This window comes from Oncorhynchus clarkii, chromosome 13, assembly GCF_045791955.1.
Source record: "Oncorhynchus clarkii lewisi isolate Uvic-CL-2024 chromosome 13, UVic_Ocla_1.0, whole genome shotgun sequence".
Classification (NCBI taxonomy): domain Eukaryota; kingdom Metazoa; phylum Chordata; class Actinopteri; order Salmoniformes; family Salmonidae; genus Oncorhynchus; species Oncorhynchus clarkii.
In genome coordinates, this window is record NC_092159.1 from 27,690,114 (window position 1) to 27,708,687 (window position 18,574).

General features: G+C 42.3%; 1 protein-coding gene across 1 annotated transcript; it reads left to right on the forward strand.

The window, feature by feature from the left end:
* The first annotated feature begins 1,284 nt into the window (after positions 1–1,284).
* Positions 1,285–7,130, forward strand: LOC139364479 (zinc finger protein 436-like). Its single transcript, XM_071101267.1, has 2 exons — positions 1,285–1,722; positions 5,983–7,130. Exons 1-2 carry the CDS (start codon positions 1,407–1,409, stop codon positions 6,936–6,938), a joined length of 1,272 nt encoding a protein of 423 aa, XP_070957368.1. The 5' UTR covers positions 1,285–1,406; the 3' UTR covers positions 6,939–7,130.
* The last annotated feature ends 11,444 nt before the right edge of the window (positions 7,131–18,574 follow it).

The following is an 18,574-nucleotide window of genomic DNA, read 5'->3' on the forward strand; positions in this document are numbered from 1 at the left end:
TCCTCAAGGACAACCATCTCTGCAGCACTCCACAAATCAGGCCTTTATGGTAGAGTGGCCAGACGGAGGCCACTCTTGATGAAAACCTGCTCCATAGCACTGAAGACCTCAGACTGGGAATGAAGGTTCACCTTCCAACAGGACAACACCCGTGAGCACACAGCCAAGACAACACAGGAGTGGCTTTGGGACAAGTCTCTAAATAACCTTGTGTGGCCCAGCCAGAGCTGGGCTCTCTAAATAACCCTATCTAACATCTCTGGAGAGACCTGAAAATAGCTGTGTAGCAATGCTCCCCTTCCAACCTCACAGAGCTTGAGAGGATCTGTAGAGAAGAATAGTAGAAACTCCCCACATGCAGGTGTGCCAAGCTTGTAATGTCATACCCCAGAAGACTGGAGGCTGTAATCGATGCCAAAGTTGTTTCAACCAAGTACTCTGTAAAGGGTCTGAATACTTATGTAACTGTGATTTTTCAGTTGATTTTAATAAATTAGCAAAAATATGTAGCGTTTTTGCTTTGTCGTTATGGGGTATTGTCGATTTGAGTATTTGAAATGTCTTTTAAATCATTTTTAGAATAAGGCTAACGTAACACAATGCGGAAAAAGTGGGAAGGAATGTTGTTACACCATGTAGGAGCAGTATAGACCTAGTCTGTTCATTATATACATATACATGATGTATTGTTACACCATGTAGGAGCAGTATAGACCTAGTCTGTTCATTATATACATCTACATGATGTATTGTAACACCATGTAGGAGCAGTATAGACCTAGTCTGTTCATTATATACATCTACATGATGTATTGTTACACCATGTAGGAGCAGTATAGATCTAGTCGTTAATTATATACATCTACATGATGTATTGTTACACTACGTAGGAGCAGTATAGACCTACATTAGCTAGCTACTTATTTAGGTTTAGTATGACTTAAATGAAACTGCCTTAAATGTTCTGTAGTAAACGTATTTTTACTTGCACTAGTCAAACAACACATTCAGGTCTTTGTATGTCTCAATATAATAGTATTATTTAATTAAATTCACGTAAAATAATATTTATCTGAAAATAAAATATGATCCTCAGCTGCGTTTCCCCTCCAGTCAGCGATGTGCGTCTTTCAGGCAACGCTGCCAGCGTGACGTATAATCTAATGGACGGTTCTTCAGAAACAGCTCGTCAACCACTTCGGTAGCTTGCTAACCAACATAGCCGAAAGATTCAAGTTATTTATACGCTTTCGGTATATATTAGCTACTCTGTTTTCGACACACTTCTGTGTCTAAACTTGTTAACCTATTTAATATTACGTTTTTTGTATTAGTCAGCTATAGTAGCTGGCTGGTTTAGTTAGCAGTAGCCTAGTCGCTAATAAAGCTAGCTAACATTCCCGACCATGAGTTCACTCAACTACTCTCGTCCTGTTAAAGAAGAGGGGGTCTGCTGGCCGGAGAAAGAGGGTCTGTGGCTGAACATTGTTGTGAAAGAGGAGAAGGAAGAGGAGGATGTCACGGTTAAACAAGAAGTAGAGGGTGAGGCTGTTACAGTGAAAGAAGAGGAAGACGCGTTCAGATTGAAAGAGGAGGACGATGTTACAGTAAAAGAAGAGGAGAAAGAGGATGCAGTTTTTGGCGTGAAGGAGGAGGAGGAGGGGGAGATGACTGTCACGTTGAAGGAGGAAGAGGAGGAGGTTGGAGATCTGTTCAACACCAGTAAGTACCGTCTCTGCAGTCGTTGAACCAATATGCAGTAAAGGGGTTCTACACTTTAATGTTGTTCTGTAGGAATGGCTGAAGCTACACTGTAACGTGTAGAACATCAAGAGTGGACCATCAACAAAACGTCAACAATTGATCAAATGCATCTAATGACAATGCCTGAAATACTGTAGTCCTCAATTTCTCCTATTAGATTAGCCCAATATGTAGTCTTAAAGGGGCATTCAGCAGTTGTTACATCCATTTTGGGACTTATACATTAATTATATGTACCCATTGTTTCTTGAAGAAATCACTTACAAATGCCCCATGAGCTTAGGTCAACTGTCGTACCCCATCAGAACCCCAAAATATAAGCTTTTTTTTACTCCAATGTTTATCAGTAAATGTAAACAAACACTGTATATCCTCTACATGATTCATTGATTTAATTGAGTCTCAAGCATTTCTGAAACATTTAACATTTTCATTTAATTCTCTAAAAAAAAATCAAATTTAGAATAAGTAACGTAACAAAATGTGTAAAAAGGGAAGCGGTCTGAACTTAATGAATGCACTAGGGCCCCAACTAAAAAAAAATATTGGGTCAACCAAGAGTCTTTTCTTTCTACCAACCGATTGGTAGAAATGTTATAACGTGTATTTTTTCCATATATAGACACACCCTACGTGTTTTAATTAAATCAACTATATGTACTGAACTGGTCTGATGCTTTAAGCACTCTGTTTGATTAAATAATTAAGACACACAAATGACTCGGGAGCCAGAGATCAAGATAGCCGAACCATCAGACAAAAACTCTTCTCTGCTGCTGGCCTTCGTAAATTCTGATGTTATGCTCCTAAAGCTTCTGGTAATAGGCTACACCAGCAGTCGGCAAACTTTTTCCATTCCATTCATCCTTTGGGTTCCTTTTGGCAAACTCCAGTCAGGCTGTCATGTCTTTTACTGAGGAGTGGCTTCCGTCTGGCCACTCTACCATAAAGGCCTGATTGTTGGAGTGCTGCAGAGATGGTTGTCCTTCTCCACAAAGAAGTTCTCCCATCTCCACAGAGGAACTTTGGAGCGCTGTCAGAGTGACCATCAGGTTTTTGGTCACCTCCCTGACCAAGGTCCTTCTCCCCCAATCGCTCAGTTTGGCCGGGTGACCAGTTCTAGGAAGCGTATTCCATTTAAAAATGATGGAGGTCACTGTTTTCTTGGGGACCTTCAATGCTGCAGAATTTTTTTGGTACCCTTCCCCAGATCTGTGCCTCGAAATAATCATGTCTGGGAGCTCTACGGACAATTTCTTCGACCTCATTTCTTGTTTTTTTTCTCTGACATGCACAGTAAACTGTGGGACCTTATATTAACAGGTGTGTGACTTCCATATCATATCCAATCAATTGAAATTACCACAGTTAGACTACGAACAAGTTGTAGATACATCTTAAGGATGATTAATGGAAACAGGATGCACCTGAAAGCAATTTCGAGTCTCATAGCAAAGGGTCTGAATACTTATGTAAATAAGGTATTTCTGTTTATCTGTTGTCATTATGGGCTATTGATGACACCCCTCTGAAACAAGATAGCCTAACCATCAGAAAAAACCTCTTCCTTACCCTACTCCTCACTCGGCTGCTGGCCTTTGTAAATTCTGATGTTATGCTCCTATAGTTTCTGGTAATAGACTACACCAGCAGTCGTTATGCTCATATAGTTTCTGGTAATAGACTACACCAGCAGTCAGCAACCTTTTCCATTTGGTGTAAGTTATCTGACCATTTCTACTGATCTGATGCCAGTTATGATTTTCATATTCACATTTTATTGGAACAGTTTAATTTAATTTATAATAGTAATAATAATTATTATAGTTTATCTCAACATCATTCTCTGTGGTTAATCTACATTCTATTTAAATGAAAATGATAAAGAAACATTTTCATTGCCGTTGCTAACTTTCTTTTTAATAAGATACATAAAGCTCAAAAATGCTAACATTGCAGCCTGCATGTATAAAATATCCTGATAAATAAATATCATAAATCTCATCTCATCTTGAACTTCTTCCATTTTCTAATAATTGCGCCAACAGTTGTTGCCTTCTCACCAAGCTGCTTGCCTATTGTCCTGTAGCCCATCCCAGCCTTGTGCAGGTCTACAATTTTATCCCTGATGTCCTTACACAGCTCTCTGGTCTTGGCCATTGTGGAGAGGTTGGAGTCTGTTTGATTGAGTGTGTGGACAGGTGTCTTTTATACAGGTAACGAGTTCAAACAGGTGCAGTTAATACAGGTAATGAGTGGAGAACAGGAGGGCTTCTTAAAGAAAACTAACAGGTCTGTGAGAGACGGAATTCTTACTGGTTGGTAGGTGATCAAATACTTATGTCATGCCATAAAATGCAAATTAATTACTTAAAAATCATACAATGTGATTTTCTGGATTGTGTATCAAATACTTGTTCTCCCCACTGTAAGTATTTGATCACCTACCAACCAGTAAGAATTCCGGCTCTCACAGACCTGTTAGTTTTAACAAACAGATCACTGACCATTTTGAATCTCACCGTACCTTCTCTGCTGTGCAATTCGATTTCCGAGCTGGTCACGGGTGCATCTCAGTCACACTCAAGGTGCTAAACAATATCATAACCGCCATCGATAAAAGACAGTACTGTGCAGCCGTCTTCATCGACCTGGCCAAGGCTTTCGACTCTGTCAATCACCGTATTCTTATCGGCAGACTCAACAGCCTTGGTTTTTCAAATGACTGACTCGCCTGGTTCACCAACTACTTCTCAGATAGAGTTCTGTATCAAATCGGAGGGCCTGTTGTCCAGACCTCTGGTAGTCTCTTTGGGGGTACCACAGGGTTCAATTCTCGGACCGACTCTTTTCTCTGTATATACCAGCGATGTTGCTTTTACTGCGGGCTATTCATTGATCCACCTCTACGCAGATGACACCATTCTGTATACATCTGGCCCTTCTTTGGACATAGTGTTAACAAACCTCCAAACGAGCTTCAATGCAATACCAAACTCCTTCTGTGGCCACCAACTGGTCTTAAACGCTAGTAGAATTAAATGCTCTTCAACCGATCTGCACCTGCCACCTGACTGGCGTCACTACTCTGGACGATTCTGACTTAGGTATTTGTTGTTGTCCACATATTCTAATGTGTCTGGTTAGACTATATATCTCACTGGTCATCCCCAAAGCCAACACCTACTTTGGCCACCTTTCCTTCCAGTTCTCTGCTGCCAATGACTGGAACGAATTGCAAGAATGGCTGAAGTTGGAGACTTAAATCTCCCTCACTAACTTTAAGCATCAGCTATCTCAGCAGTTTACTGATCGCTGCAGCTGTACACAGCCCATCTGTAAATAGCCCATCCAACTGCCTACCTCATCCCGTGTTTTTATTTACTTTTGTTGCTCATTTGCAGACCCGTATTTCTACTTGCACATCATCATCTGCAGATCTGTCACTCCAGTGTTAATTTGCTCAATTGTAATTACTTCGCTACTATGGCCTTTTTATTGCCTTTCCTCCTTACTCCATTTGCACACACTGTATATCGGTTTTTTCCATTGTGTTATGTGAAATAAAAAAAATTGTAAAAAATAATTCTAACTTTATTGACAACACCCAAATGGATACTGTCATTAACGCGGTTCTTCAATAATTATACATAATTCATAATACTGTAGCAAACATTATATTAAACAGGACATTCAAACTAGCCTTACAATTATAATCCAAAGTAGTGTGAAATGTACTCATAAGCAACCTGGAAATGGAGGTTACTCCCCAGAGTTTCCCCCATTTCACATTCAGAATATATTGTGAAAAACTAAAATCTTTGCTCACCATTTCTGCTCCAGGCAGAAAAAGTACATCCATAACTATCGGTTTCCTCATTAGCAGGGAGGAGTTTTTGCAATCAAATTGCCCTCGTGCCGCAATTTTAGCAAACACAGAAAGTTGCCTATATTGGAGATCAAAAGCCATCTGGCACACTGTTTATAGTTTTAACAACATGAATGACTTATTTCTAGCCTACAATCATCGATGTTACTACTAATGTGAAAACAAGACAAAATATGGCTTTTTTTTGCTCATTTTAAGACAATTGTCAAATAATTGTAACATTTATTACAGACGTCAATTGTTCTACTACGCTGTTGGCATCACCTTTTACAGTGGATTACCGCTGTTGTGGGCCTTTAATCATCTGTCTGACTTTGTTGTTCACACAGGAGAGATATTTAACTATCATGGATCCTCTGGGGAGCCTCAACAACCTTGTGATGCTGAAGAGGCAGAGAAGAGTCTCTCCGGATCAGAACAACTCAAACACCTGCAGAGATCCACAGGGAAGAGAACTCACTGCTGCTCTGACTGTGGGAAGAGATTCACCTCATCAGGCATTAAAATTCATCAGAGAACACACAGGGGAGAGAAATCTTACAGCTGTGGTCAATGTGGGAAGAGTTTTGGTAGATCTTCCCATCTTACTCAACACCAGAGAACACACACAGGAGAGAAACCATACAGCTGTGGTCAATGTGGGAAGAGTTTTGGTCGATCTTGCCATCTGACTCAACACCAGAGAACACACACAGGAGAGAAAGCTTACAGCTGTAATCAATGTGGGAAGAGTTTTACAACATCTCGCTCTCTGACTCTACACCAGAGAACACACACAGGAGAGAAACCTTATAGCTGTGGTCAATGTGGGAAGAGTTTTGGTCGATCTGGAGAGCTGACAGTGCACCAGAGAACACACACAGGAGAGAAACCTTATAGCTGTGGTCAATGTGGGAAGAGTTTTGCTCGATCTGGAGAGCTGACAGTGCACCAGAGAACACACACAGGAGAGAAACCTTATAGCTGTGGTCAATGTGGGAAGAGTTTTAGTCAATCTGGCCATCTGACTCTACACCAGAGAACACACACAGGAGAGAAACCTTACAGTTGTGGCCAATGTGGGAAGAGTTTTGGTCAATCTTGCCATCTGACTCTACACAAGAGAACACACACAGGAGAGAAACCTTATAGCTGTGATCAGTGTGGGAAGAGTGTTGGTCGATCTGGCCAGCTGATGTCACACCAGAGAACACACACAGGAGAGAAACCTTATAGCTGTGATCAGTGTGACAAGAGATACTCTGATAAAAGATCTCTGATCAAACATCAGACAATGCATACATGAAGGAGTTATTTTGTGATATTGATGTCACAATGTAGAATGGTTTAATGTTGTTGGAGTATTTTAATTAATTTCACAATGTAGAACCCTAAAAGTTTGCCCCATTCAATTGATTTCAGCGTGATATGGATATTAGCCTTGGGAAAAATCCAGGCTCTGAATTGAAAGAGTACTATTTATGTGATTTAACAAAAAGTGACTAACACAAAAAGAGTTGTGTTACACTTACCATGTTGGTGACCCACTTGAATCAAAATGCAACACTTCAAAATGTAGCTGGCTGTTTTCTACAAGTTGTCCTCCAAACAGTGATGTACACATTATTCCCAGAATCTGTGTGGTTTTTGAGCTGTTAGTTTTAACAGGACGTGCAACCTCATCTCCCTCCTCTCGGCACAATTTATTTTAGCATGATATTGATGAGTGATGACAAAATAAGTGTTACATTCCTTTGTTTAGCGACCCCTAAATTTAAATGCATCACTCCAACATGTCAACATCACTCCAACATGTCAACATGTCAACATGTCAACATGACTGTCTTCTGCAGGTTGTCCTCTAACCTGTGAGGTAAAAGATATCTCCCATTTCCAGGTGTTTTCTTTAGTTGTGTTCGTTTCAACATCATCTACATCCTGATTTCCCCCCCAATCGATATCAGTGATTTATACATATTACTTTGTTCTATATTATACATACAATACATATTAACAAAGGGTTGTACATTTGGGTTTATATTTCATATTTACAATTCATGTAACATTTAGTAACCATATTTATTTATGCAATCAACTGACAATTTTCGGGTATAATTATATTGACGTTGTTTCCCTTTTAGAATATCAGTGTTCATTCTCTTTTAGAATATCAGGGTTCAGTACATTTGGCGACTGGGCCCCGATCCAACAACATGCCTATCGAGTGAACCCTGAAAAGAGAGAGAAGCTCCGCAGTGAGGTGGAAAGTTACTACGGATATTGCAGGGGTTTCCTCTTGAAATCAGACATGTCCGTGTCAAGGACAACTTGGATGCTGAAATTCTCAAAGGTGGGCAGTCAAAAAGTTTAGAGAAGCTAGATATAGGTTAATTGGGGTGTATGGGCCACAGGTGGCGTTAGACAGGAGGGAGATGGACTGTCTGGCGCCCCTGTGTGTTACAAACAGGCACTTGGTGATAGGAGGAGACTTTAATATAGATTTAGGGTTAGGCGGTGATAGCAGTGCAGGTGCCATCTCTGGGCTAATGGCTTGCCATGGTCTGGTTGATGGTGGCTTGCACACTACTCCGGCAATGGTCGGTCCTACATGGCGCAACTCCAGGGGGGTTGCGCGGAGGCTCGACTACATTTTTGTATCCAGGTCTTTGGGTCAGTTGTCTGGGCGGCTGTTGCCTGTTTTCTTCACGGATCACGACGGGGTGTTCCTGCAGGTGGGGTCGCCAGTCTGCCTCTTCGGTAGGGGGTACTGGAAGTTAGATCGGGATATACTGGAGGAGCAGGCTTTCGTTGATGCATTTTTTTGTTTCTTTCGGAGGCTTGACGGCCTCCGGTCCATGTGCGAGGGGGTGTTAGAGTGGTGGGATTTAGTCAAGGGGAGGATAAGGGCTTTTATAATAGGATATTGTAGAAGGAAAAAAAGGGAGGAAAGGAGGGAGGTGGATCGTATCCAAAGGTTAATTGAACTCGAGTACGAGGCAGGCAACCTCGGCGGGTCGATTGACTGGGAGAGATTCGCAGCCCTAAAGGCACAGCTCAGGGAGCTGCAGGAGCAGAAGGCTCAAGCTTTCCTGGAGCGTGCGCATAGTGGCTTTCTAGAACATAATGAGACTTGTTCCGCTATGTTCTTTAAGTCGGTTAGGGCCAGACAGAGTAGGAAGGTAATGAAGGGAGTTAGGGAAGAAAATGGTAGTATAGTAAGTAAACCAGAGGAAATGGTCAGGGTGACAACTGATAATTTCCAAGGTTTATTTATGGAAAGGGAAATAGATGTAGAGCAGGGAAACGTGTTTTTAGAACACTTGTCCCGGCGGTTGCCAGAGGACATTAGAGACGTGATGGAGGCCCAGATCTCACTAGAAGAGGTTGAGAGCGCTCTTAGGAGGATGGGAAAAGGGAAGGTGCCTGGGATGGATGGGCTGCCGGCTGAGTTTTACCTCAAGTTTTGGGGTATACTTGGACCAGTGGTTCTCGAAGTCTTGAAGGCCATCTTTGAGACGGGGGTCCCGGGGGGATCAATGGCTGTTGGTGTGCTGTCACTTCTTTATAAGAAGGGGGAAGCAACTGACCTTGGCAACTGGCGGCCATCGACCATGCTGTGCGTAGATTACAAGATTCTTGCAAAGGTTTTAGCAGACCGGTTGCGCACAGCCCTTCCCTACGTCGTCCACGAGGATCAGACGTGCGGGGTAGAGGGCCACTCTATAAGATGGAACCTACAGTTGATCAGGGATTCCATCGCTTGGGTTGAAGATAGAGGGCTGCCTTTAATGGTAGCAGCGCTAGATCAGGCGAAAGCTTTTGATCGCGTGAATAGATCTTTTCTATTCAGGGTGTTAGGTAGATTAGGATTTGGGGAGAAGTTTATAGGATGGATCCGTACTTTATATGTCGGAGCGGGGTGTCGAGTTAGTGTAAATAGTCACTTAGGTGACGTTTTTGACCTCTCGTCTGGGGTCAGGCAGGGATGCCCACTCTCGGCTCTCCTCTTCGTTCTGTACATGGAGCCTCTGGGGGCTGCCATTAGGGCAGACACAGGGGTGGAAGGCTTGTTGATCCCTGGAAGCGGTGGGCTGCGTGTTAAGATGACGCAGTACGCCGACGACACTTCCTTGCTGTTGTGCAAGGACTCGTGCCTGACAAGGTCCCTTGCCATCTTTGGGGATTTCACCCGAGCGTCGGGAGCAGTTCTGAACCATGCAAAGTCTTCCGTCAAGTTTTTCGGAAGATGGCGCGGTAGAACGGATGTGCCTGGGGGGCTATCTCTCTGTGAAGGGGCCCTGAGGATTCTCGGGGTTCATTTTGAGACCTCCGGCTCAGCGACGCTAAACTGGAACATGCGTATCGCAGTGGTACATAGGAAGCTAGCAATGTGGAAGGCTAGGTATTTGTCTTTTATGGGCAAAGTCCTGGTCCTAAAGGTGGATGTGTTGCCGTCTCTTTTGTATGTGGCATACATCTATCCATTGCCGGCTTGTCTGAGGAGGCCTCTAGTGAGGCTTGTGTTTCAGTTTATGTGGAGTGGCAGGTGCGAGTGGGTCGCCAGGGCACGCATGATCTGTCCCATCGGGGAGGGAGGTAGGGGGGTACCACATTTCCCCCTCAAGCTGGACGCCATTTTTGTTTCTTTCTTGTTGACGGAGCTTGCTCGTCCGGTTATACACCCGTCCGGTTACCTCCTGCGGGTGTTCTTCTCGTATAAGGCGAGAAGCGTAATGGTGTGGTCTAACGCGGGTCCTCGGGCGGAACAGCTGCCGTGGCATTTTGGCCATGCGGCCAAGTGGCTGCGTGCGCACCCCGAGGTTGAAGTTGCCCGAGTAGGTTTAGACCACAGGCACCTGTACGAGGAAGTCAGGCAGGCAGGGAGTCCTGCACCTGTAGCGGGCATCTCGTCAGTGGTCTGGGAGGGAGTGCAGGCGCGGGGCCTGGACAATAGGCTCAAGGACCTGAATTGGTTGGGCCTCCATAAGTGCTTGCCGGTACGTGCCATCTTGTACCGGTATAGTTTGGTGCAATCCCCCACCTGTCCAAGATCCTCTTGTGGCAGGGAGGAGACTGTGCGCCATGCCTTCTGGGACTGTGCCTTTGCCGGACTAGTCTGGGCTAGGGCATGGGTAATGCTAGGTGTGGTTAGGAGTGATTTTGTTTTGACATGGGCTAGGCTAGAGAGAGGCGTAGGGAGAGCAAAGGGAACGGATAGGGACAGGTTTCTGCTCTGGCTTCTCATGAGTCTCTTTAAAAAGGGACTGTGGGAAGCCAGGCAGAATTTAGTCAAGACAGGGAGAGATTGGGGGGTGGAAGGGATAGTGAGAAGGGTGGAAGGTGATTTGAGGGGGAAGATGAAGAGGGAGGAGAGGAAGTGGGGGAAGCATGCGGCACGGGAGAGGTGGAAAGGGGGTTTAGGGCTGGGAGTGTTAGAGTGAGTTTGGTAAGGGGATAGATTAGGGAAGGGGAGATCGGGAAAGATAGGGTATTGGTTAGGTATGACGGGGAGGGACGATGCTCCCCTGAGGTTTGTTTTTGTTTGATGTTTTTGTAAATAGAATTAATTAAGAATGAATGAGAATTATGATTTTGTAATAGTATGAATGGTATTGATTGTAATACATTATTTTAACCACCTTTTTGGTTTACTTCCTGTCTTTATGTTTGGTGTAGGTTTTTCTTTTGTTTGCCTCTTCTTGGGCAGATTTAGTGGGTCTCATGGTGGGTGTCTTTTTGGTCCCAGTTGTTGTTACTAGTCAACTTTCAGTGGACACCCCCAAAGTGTCTTTCAGAATCCCTCCTAAAATCCCACCTGTTTAGTTTTTTTTGTCAGTGACTTTGTTAGTTCCCTCTTCTATTTAAGGGACGTTTCTGGTTTTCTTGCTGGGGAATGTAACAACAAACAATGTAGTAAAACAAGCTTATATTTTGGGTTGTAGCACCCAATTCTTGTTAATCAAAGGTATTTCCTTGAAATGTTCTTCTGTTTGCTGTGTCTTATTTGTTTTATTCTTTCTGTGAAATGCATTGCGATGCATCCATGTCTGAAATGTGCTGTTTAATTAAAGCTTGGTTTGAGCATATTGCAAAATAAATGGACCCAATCAAGACTCTTAGTATGAGAAACAGTATAAATTCAGTGCATTTGTTGAAGATGAAAAAATTTTGAAATCAATAATACGTCAAAGGATTCAATTACTGAGAACTGAAACAAACAAATGGATCAAACAGATCAATCCCACTTTTCCTGCCTGCTGAAGGCATGGTGGAGTGGTAAACGCCACCCCCGGCTCTACCAGGCGCTTGAGGTGGTCTCCCACAGCTCTTCTTATGCCATGTCCTGTGGCCTTGCAGTTCCATTTCTTGACTGCCCCTGCAACACAAACACATTTAGTCATATTATATACAACACTCTGGGTCGGTTTCCCAGCAAATCTTAAGCTTACTCCCAGACTAAAATGCTTGTTTGAGCTGTCTTATCTCAAAGCGACTTGCACTTAAAATAGTGGTAGATTTAGCCTGTTCTGGACTCAACAAAGCCAATTGCAAGAGGGCAGATTAGAGCTACTTTAGGACTAAATGGAAGCTTAAATGAATCTTTCAAAGAGGCAGGTTAGACTTCTGCTTCGTGCTGTTTGTGAGGGAGCCTGGACTATGTGGAATGTCTAAATGGGGACCAACATGCACCACAGAGGTCAGACCAGTACTGGTGGATAGGAGTAATCCATTACATTACTTTGAGACTGCTTTCCTATGTACAAAGAAAATGCATTGGAGATAATATCTCTGCTTGAGCCTAGACTTTCCTCTCTGTCTCAAAGAGGAAGGCCTTCACCTAATTCTCTCCAACTTCTAATCACTGAGGTTTTAGGCATCTGGAATCTTTCATTGTGAAACTGGTGATTTGTGTGGTTCCAGTGAAGCAACTCTGTGTTTAATTGTTCAAAGTCTGCAGGGCCATTTGTGAACTGAGTCTTCACATCAAGTTTCCTGATGCTGCTGGTCAAGCCAACTATAAAGTGCAATTGTCTGAATATGGGCAGTTCCCAGGAGTGATTGGCTGGTTAGATGGATGTCATGTTCCCATCAAGTGTCCATCAACTCCTGATGCTGAGGAATACCGTAACCATAACAACTGGTTTTCCATTAACTCCTGATGCTGAGGAGTACCGTAACCATAACTGGTTTACCATCAATGTTCAGGGTGGATGCACTCCTCATTTAGAGTTCTCAAACATTGTTGCCCGTTGGAAAGGTGCAACTCAGCATGGAAGGATTTCCCTCAACTCTTCATTGGTCTCAGTTTCAGAGAGGTCAACATAGTGGACAACTACTTGGTGACAGTGGATATGGTCAGAGTAACTTTTTATTCACTACATACATAAAACAGCTGAGCAGCAAAGATACAACAGAGCTCATATCCACTCGAGAGGGATGGTCCAGCGTATGTTTGGAGTATGGAAAAATAGATTCCAGTGTTTTCGCAACACACTTTGTTTCAAGCCAAGAAGATGCTGCAAGGTGATCATTGCTACAGCTGTGCTGCACAACTACCTGAAGTAGCATGACTGTCCTGATCCTCCCATGATCAGCATCAAGCAGATGTACCCGTGACTGAGGTAGATGTGTCCGTGACTGAGGTAGATGTGTCCGTGACTGAGGTAGATGTGTCCGTGACTGAGGTAGATGTGTCCGTGACTGAGGTAGATGTGTCCGTGGCTGAGGTAGATGAGCTCATGGCTGAGGCAGATGTGTCCATGGCTGAGGCAGATGTGTCCATGGCTGAGGCAGATGTGCCCATGGCTTAGGCAGATGTGCTCATTGCTGAGGCAGATGTTCCCATGGCTGAGGCAGATGTTCCCGTGACTGAGGCAGATGTTCCCGTGACTGAGGCAGATGTTCCCGTGACTGAGGCAGATGTGTCCATGACTGAGGCAGATGTGCCCATGACTGAGGCAGGCAATGACCAACGAGGACTTGCAAACGGAGTTGCTTCACATTGCAGCACTTCAGCTCGATGAGATGCATTTAAATATGGAATGTATTCATTATGGATGATTTTTTCTTTGATAGTGTTTGTTCTGTACAAAATTCAAATAGTGTGCAACAAAATTAAATTAGTGACTAAACCAAGGCTGGTGTAAAATGTAGTTTGTGGTGATTAAAATACTCTCACTCATGAATATCCAATTGACAATTTTTTTTTTTAACATATATTGTTCACCATGGCGGGTCATCACTATTGTCTCATTACTGTCTCTTTGTTGGATGATACCTCTCTCTTCTAACTTCATATCCAATACAACCTGTCCAATTCTCATTTCATGTTCTTCCTTCAGATTTTTCATTTCATTCTCATGAAATTATCTGGTTAATGTTTCATGCATTGTCATCTTCTTTGTTCTCTGCTGAAAGGTGGTGGCAGCATCTTCTCTCAGGGATGTTATATGAGATGTGGAGGAAACACACTCACTGTGTACTGGCTCTTCCAACTTGTTCACATTACACCCTCACTGTGTACTGGCTCTTCCAACCTGTTCACATTACACACTCACTGTGTACAGTTGTGGCCAAAAGTTTTGAGAATGACAGAAATATTAATTTTCAAAGTCTGCTGCCTCAGTTTGTATGATGGCAATTTGCATATACTCCAGAATGTTATGAAGAGTGATCAGATGAATTGCAATTAATTGCAAAGTCCTTATTTGCCATGGAAATGAACTGAATCCCCCCAAAACATTTCCACTGTATTTCAGCCCTGCCACAAAAGGACCAGCTGACATCATGTCAGTGATTCTCTCGTTAACACAGGTGTGAGTGTTAACGAGAACAAGGCTGGAGATCAATCTGCCATGCTGATTGAGTTTGAATAACAGACTGGAAGTTTTAAAAGGAGGGAGGTGCTTGGAATCATTGTTCCACAGAGTCTATAAAAGGCAGAGATAATTTAATAATATAAGTGATGTCACAACAAAAATCAACAATATGAATATGAGAAATGTGAAATACTGATAATAAATGCAGATACAGTGGGGAGAACAAGTATTTGACACACTGCCAATTTTTCCTACTTACAAAGCATGTAGAGGTCTGTATTTTATCATAGGTACACTTCAACTGTGAGAGACGGAATCTAAAACAAAAATACAAAACAATTACAAAAAAACAAAAATCACATTGTATGATTTTTAAGTAATTAATTAGCATTTTATTGCATGACATTACTTGATCACCTACCAACCAGTAAGAATTCCGGCTCTCACAGACCTGTTAGTTTTTCTTTAAGAAGCCCTCCTGTTCTCCACTCATTACCTGTATTAACTGCACCTCTTTGAGCTCGTTACCTGTATAAAAGACACCTGTCCACACACTCAATCAAACAGACTCCAACTTCTCTACAATGGCCAAGACCAGAGAGGGTGTAAGGACATCAGGGATAAATTGTAGACCTGCACAAGGCTGGGATAGGCTACAGGACAATAGGCAAGCAGCTTGGTGAGAAGGCAACAACTGTTGGTGCAATTATTAGAAAATGGAAGAAGTTCAAGATGACGGTCAATCACCCTCGGTCTGGGGCTCCATGCAAGATCTCACCTCGTGATCATGAGGAGGGTGAGGGATCAGCCCAGAACTACATGGCAGGACCTGGTCAATGACCTGAAGAGAGCTGGGACCACAGTCTCAAAGAAAACCATTAGTAACACACTACGCCGTCATGAATTAATATCCTGCAGCGCACGCAAGGTCCCCCTGCTCAAGCCAGCGCATGTCCAGGCCCGTCTGAAGTTTGCCAATGACCATCTGGATGATCCAGAGGAGGAATGGGAGACAGTCATGTGGTCTGATGAGACAGAAATATAGCTTTTTGGTCTAAACTCCACTCGCCGTGTTTGGAGGAAGAAGAAGGATGAGTACAACCCCAAGAGCACCATCCCAACCGTGAAGCATGGAGATGGAAACATCATTCTTTGGGGATGCTTTTCTGCAAAGGGGACAGGACGACTGCACCGTATTGAGGGGAGGATGGATGGGGCCATGTATCGCGAGATCTTGGCCAACAACCTCCTTCCCTCAGTAAGAGCATTGAAGATGGGTCGTGGCTGGGTCTTCCAGCATGACAACGACCCGAAACACACAGCCAGGGCAACTAAGGAGTGACTCCGTAAGAAGTATCTCAAGGTCCTGGAGTGGCCTAGCCAGTTTCCAGACCTGAACCCAATAGAAAATCTTTGGAGGGAGCTGAAAGTCCGTATTGCCCAGCGACAGCCCCAAAACCTGAAGGATCTGGAGAAGGTCTGTATGGAGGAGTGGGCCAAAATCCCTGCTGCAATGTGTGCAAACCTGGTCAAGAACTACAGGAAACTTATGATCTCTGTAATTGCAAACAAAGGTTTCTGTACCAAATATTAAGTTCTGCTTTTCTGATGTATCAAATACATATGTCATGCAATAAAATGCTAATTAATTACTTAAAAAATCATACAATGTGATTTTCTGGGTTTTTGTTATAGATTCCGTCTCTCACAGTTGAAGTGTACCTATGATAAAAAGATTACAGGCCTCTACATGCTTTCTAAGAGGGAAAACCTGCAAAATCGGCAGTGTATCAAATACTTGTTCTCCCCACTGTATCTCACCTCTAGTTGCTGTTTCTTCTTGTAATCCTGATAATAATGCAGATATTTCACCTCTAGTTGCTGTTTCTTCTTGTAATCCTGATAATAATGCAGATATCTCACCTCTAGCTGTTGTTTCTTCTTGTGGTCACATTTCTATTGAATTCACAGCAAATTGCAGCCCAACCCGCTTGTTCTACTGCTCAATAGCAGCAGTGTGGTTTTACATTCAATAACTGGATGGTTTAACAACATTTTGTTTTGGAGCGTTTTTTCATGCAGACTAAAGTTTTTTTTTTTTTTTTTTACAAATTATTTTTGCCTCTGCCAATGTTTCGTCTCAAGATTCCCACCAGTATTGGTGTTTTCTATTCCGGGTTTTAATGAGCACCATTAGACCAACAGCATGTGTTCACAATGAACCTAATCAGGATTAACCCAGGTGTTCATACTGAACCTAATCAGGATTAACCCAGGTGTTCATATTGAACCTAATCAGGATTAACCCAGGTGTTATTAGGCTTACTTACCTGACTCCAGAACTCCAGTCTCTGACTAACTAAGACAAATTTAAGCCACGTTCAGGAAAGCTACTTAAATGTCCTAGTTTAACTAGTTCTGGCTTAATCTAAGCCTGCAGGGTCTGAATGAAACCTAATGTCCAGTGGTATTGATCTGTTTGATCCAATTGTTTGTTTCACTTTTCAGTTGTCGAATAATTTAACAAAATGTTGATTTCAGAACATTTCATTTTCAACAAATGCACTGGGTTGGTTGTAAAGTGATACTAAACTTACATACAAGGCACTATTTTGACATAGTGGAAGATATACTGAATTGATACTGTTTTTCATACTAAGATGGACCAAGATATGTGCTCATTGGTTTTGCAAGAGGGAGGCAGGTAGCCTAATGGTTAGAGCTGACAAGGTAAAAAATATGTTGTTCTGCCCCTGAACAAGGCAGTTAAACCACTGTTCCCTGGTAGGCAATCATTGTAAATAAGAATTTGTTCTTAACTGACTTGCCTAGTTAAATAAAGGTTCAATAACATTAAGTCTGTTGATTACCAGTCATGAGGTTAATTTGTTTTGCAATATGTTCAAATCAAATCAAGCTTCATTTATACAGCACATTTCAGGCATGGATGCAACACAATGACTTCACAGGAAAAAACAAATAAAAACCAATGAAAATAAACAGAAATATTTAGTACACAACAAACATAAGAGGATAAAAAACAGAAGATTAACTACTGTAAGACTAATGAGCATCCTAAGGAAAATCCATTGATTAAAATATTAACAATTGGATGCAATGTTCAACCATAACGAGATAGACAAGCCAGCACAGGTGTGACACCAATCAGTGCGCCCTACGAGCTAGCGAGCTATAAAGTCCAACCTCAAAACATAAATGGAAAAACCGAAGTCTGTTACACCTTCTCCTTTAAAACAACAAATATATCCTATATTTTTGTTGGACAAGTTTGCTCACCACCAACAGAAAACAACTTCCATTTCTCATTATAATCAACTACAATATAAACATGGTGTCTACTGGGTGTTAATTAAAAACAAAGAAAAAAACACGTATTTCTAAATAATAATATACAATCGTATCTTTTCTCCTTTTTCTTTCTATAGAATCCTAAAACTCACTAGCTTCTAGAACTCTCTTCTTCCTAAAACCCACTAGCTTCTAGAACTCTCTTCTTCCTAAAACTCACTAGCTTCTAGAACTCTCTTCTTCCTAAAACTCACTAGCTTCTAGAACTCTCATCTTCCTAAAATTCACTAGCTTCTAGAACTCTCTTCTTCCTAAAACTCACTAGCTTCTAGAATTCTCTTCTTCCTAAAACTCACTAGCTTCTAGAACTCTCGTCTTACTACACTTGCTAATTTTATTACAAAATACATTAGAGAAAGGGAAGGAATAAGAGCAAATACCTCTTCTGTATTGTCCTTCAGGGACTGTCAAAATAGCAGGATGATGTCCTCCCCCCTGCCTCGCCTCTCTACCTCTGATAGTCCTTGAATTCTCTTTTTGTCTATATCCATTCCATGGACTCTATTCATATCTGAGAAGATCTGAAAAGATAATTTGCACACATTTGTACGCTAATAGATTTCAGTTTGTATTGACTGCTATGTAGGTTTAATGTACACTTCAAATGCAGCTGTCCTACAACAGATCTGTACCTTCTTCTTGATCCCAATTGCATTGTGTCCATGTTTTGTCCTATAAGAATTTCAAAGGAAGAGAAACTGTGTCAAAGAATAGTCTTACAAGCATTAAAAGATATATATATATATATATATAT

Excerpts from the sequence above, each read along its gene's own strand:
- LOC139364479 (XM_071101267.1), top strand. The coding sequence starts at position 1,407 with ATGAGTTCACTCAACTACTCTCGTCCTGTTAAAGAAGAGGGGGTCTGC. Across the intron at positions 1,723-5,982 it reads TGGAGATCTGTTCAACACCA|GAGAGATATTTAACTATCAT; the intron begins GTAAGTACCGTC and ends TTGTTCACACAG.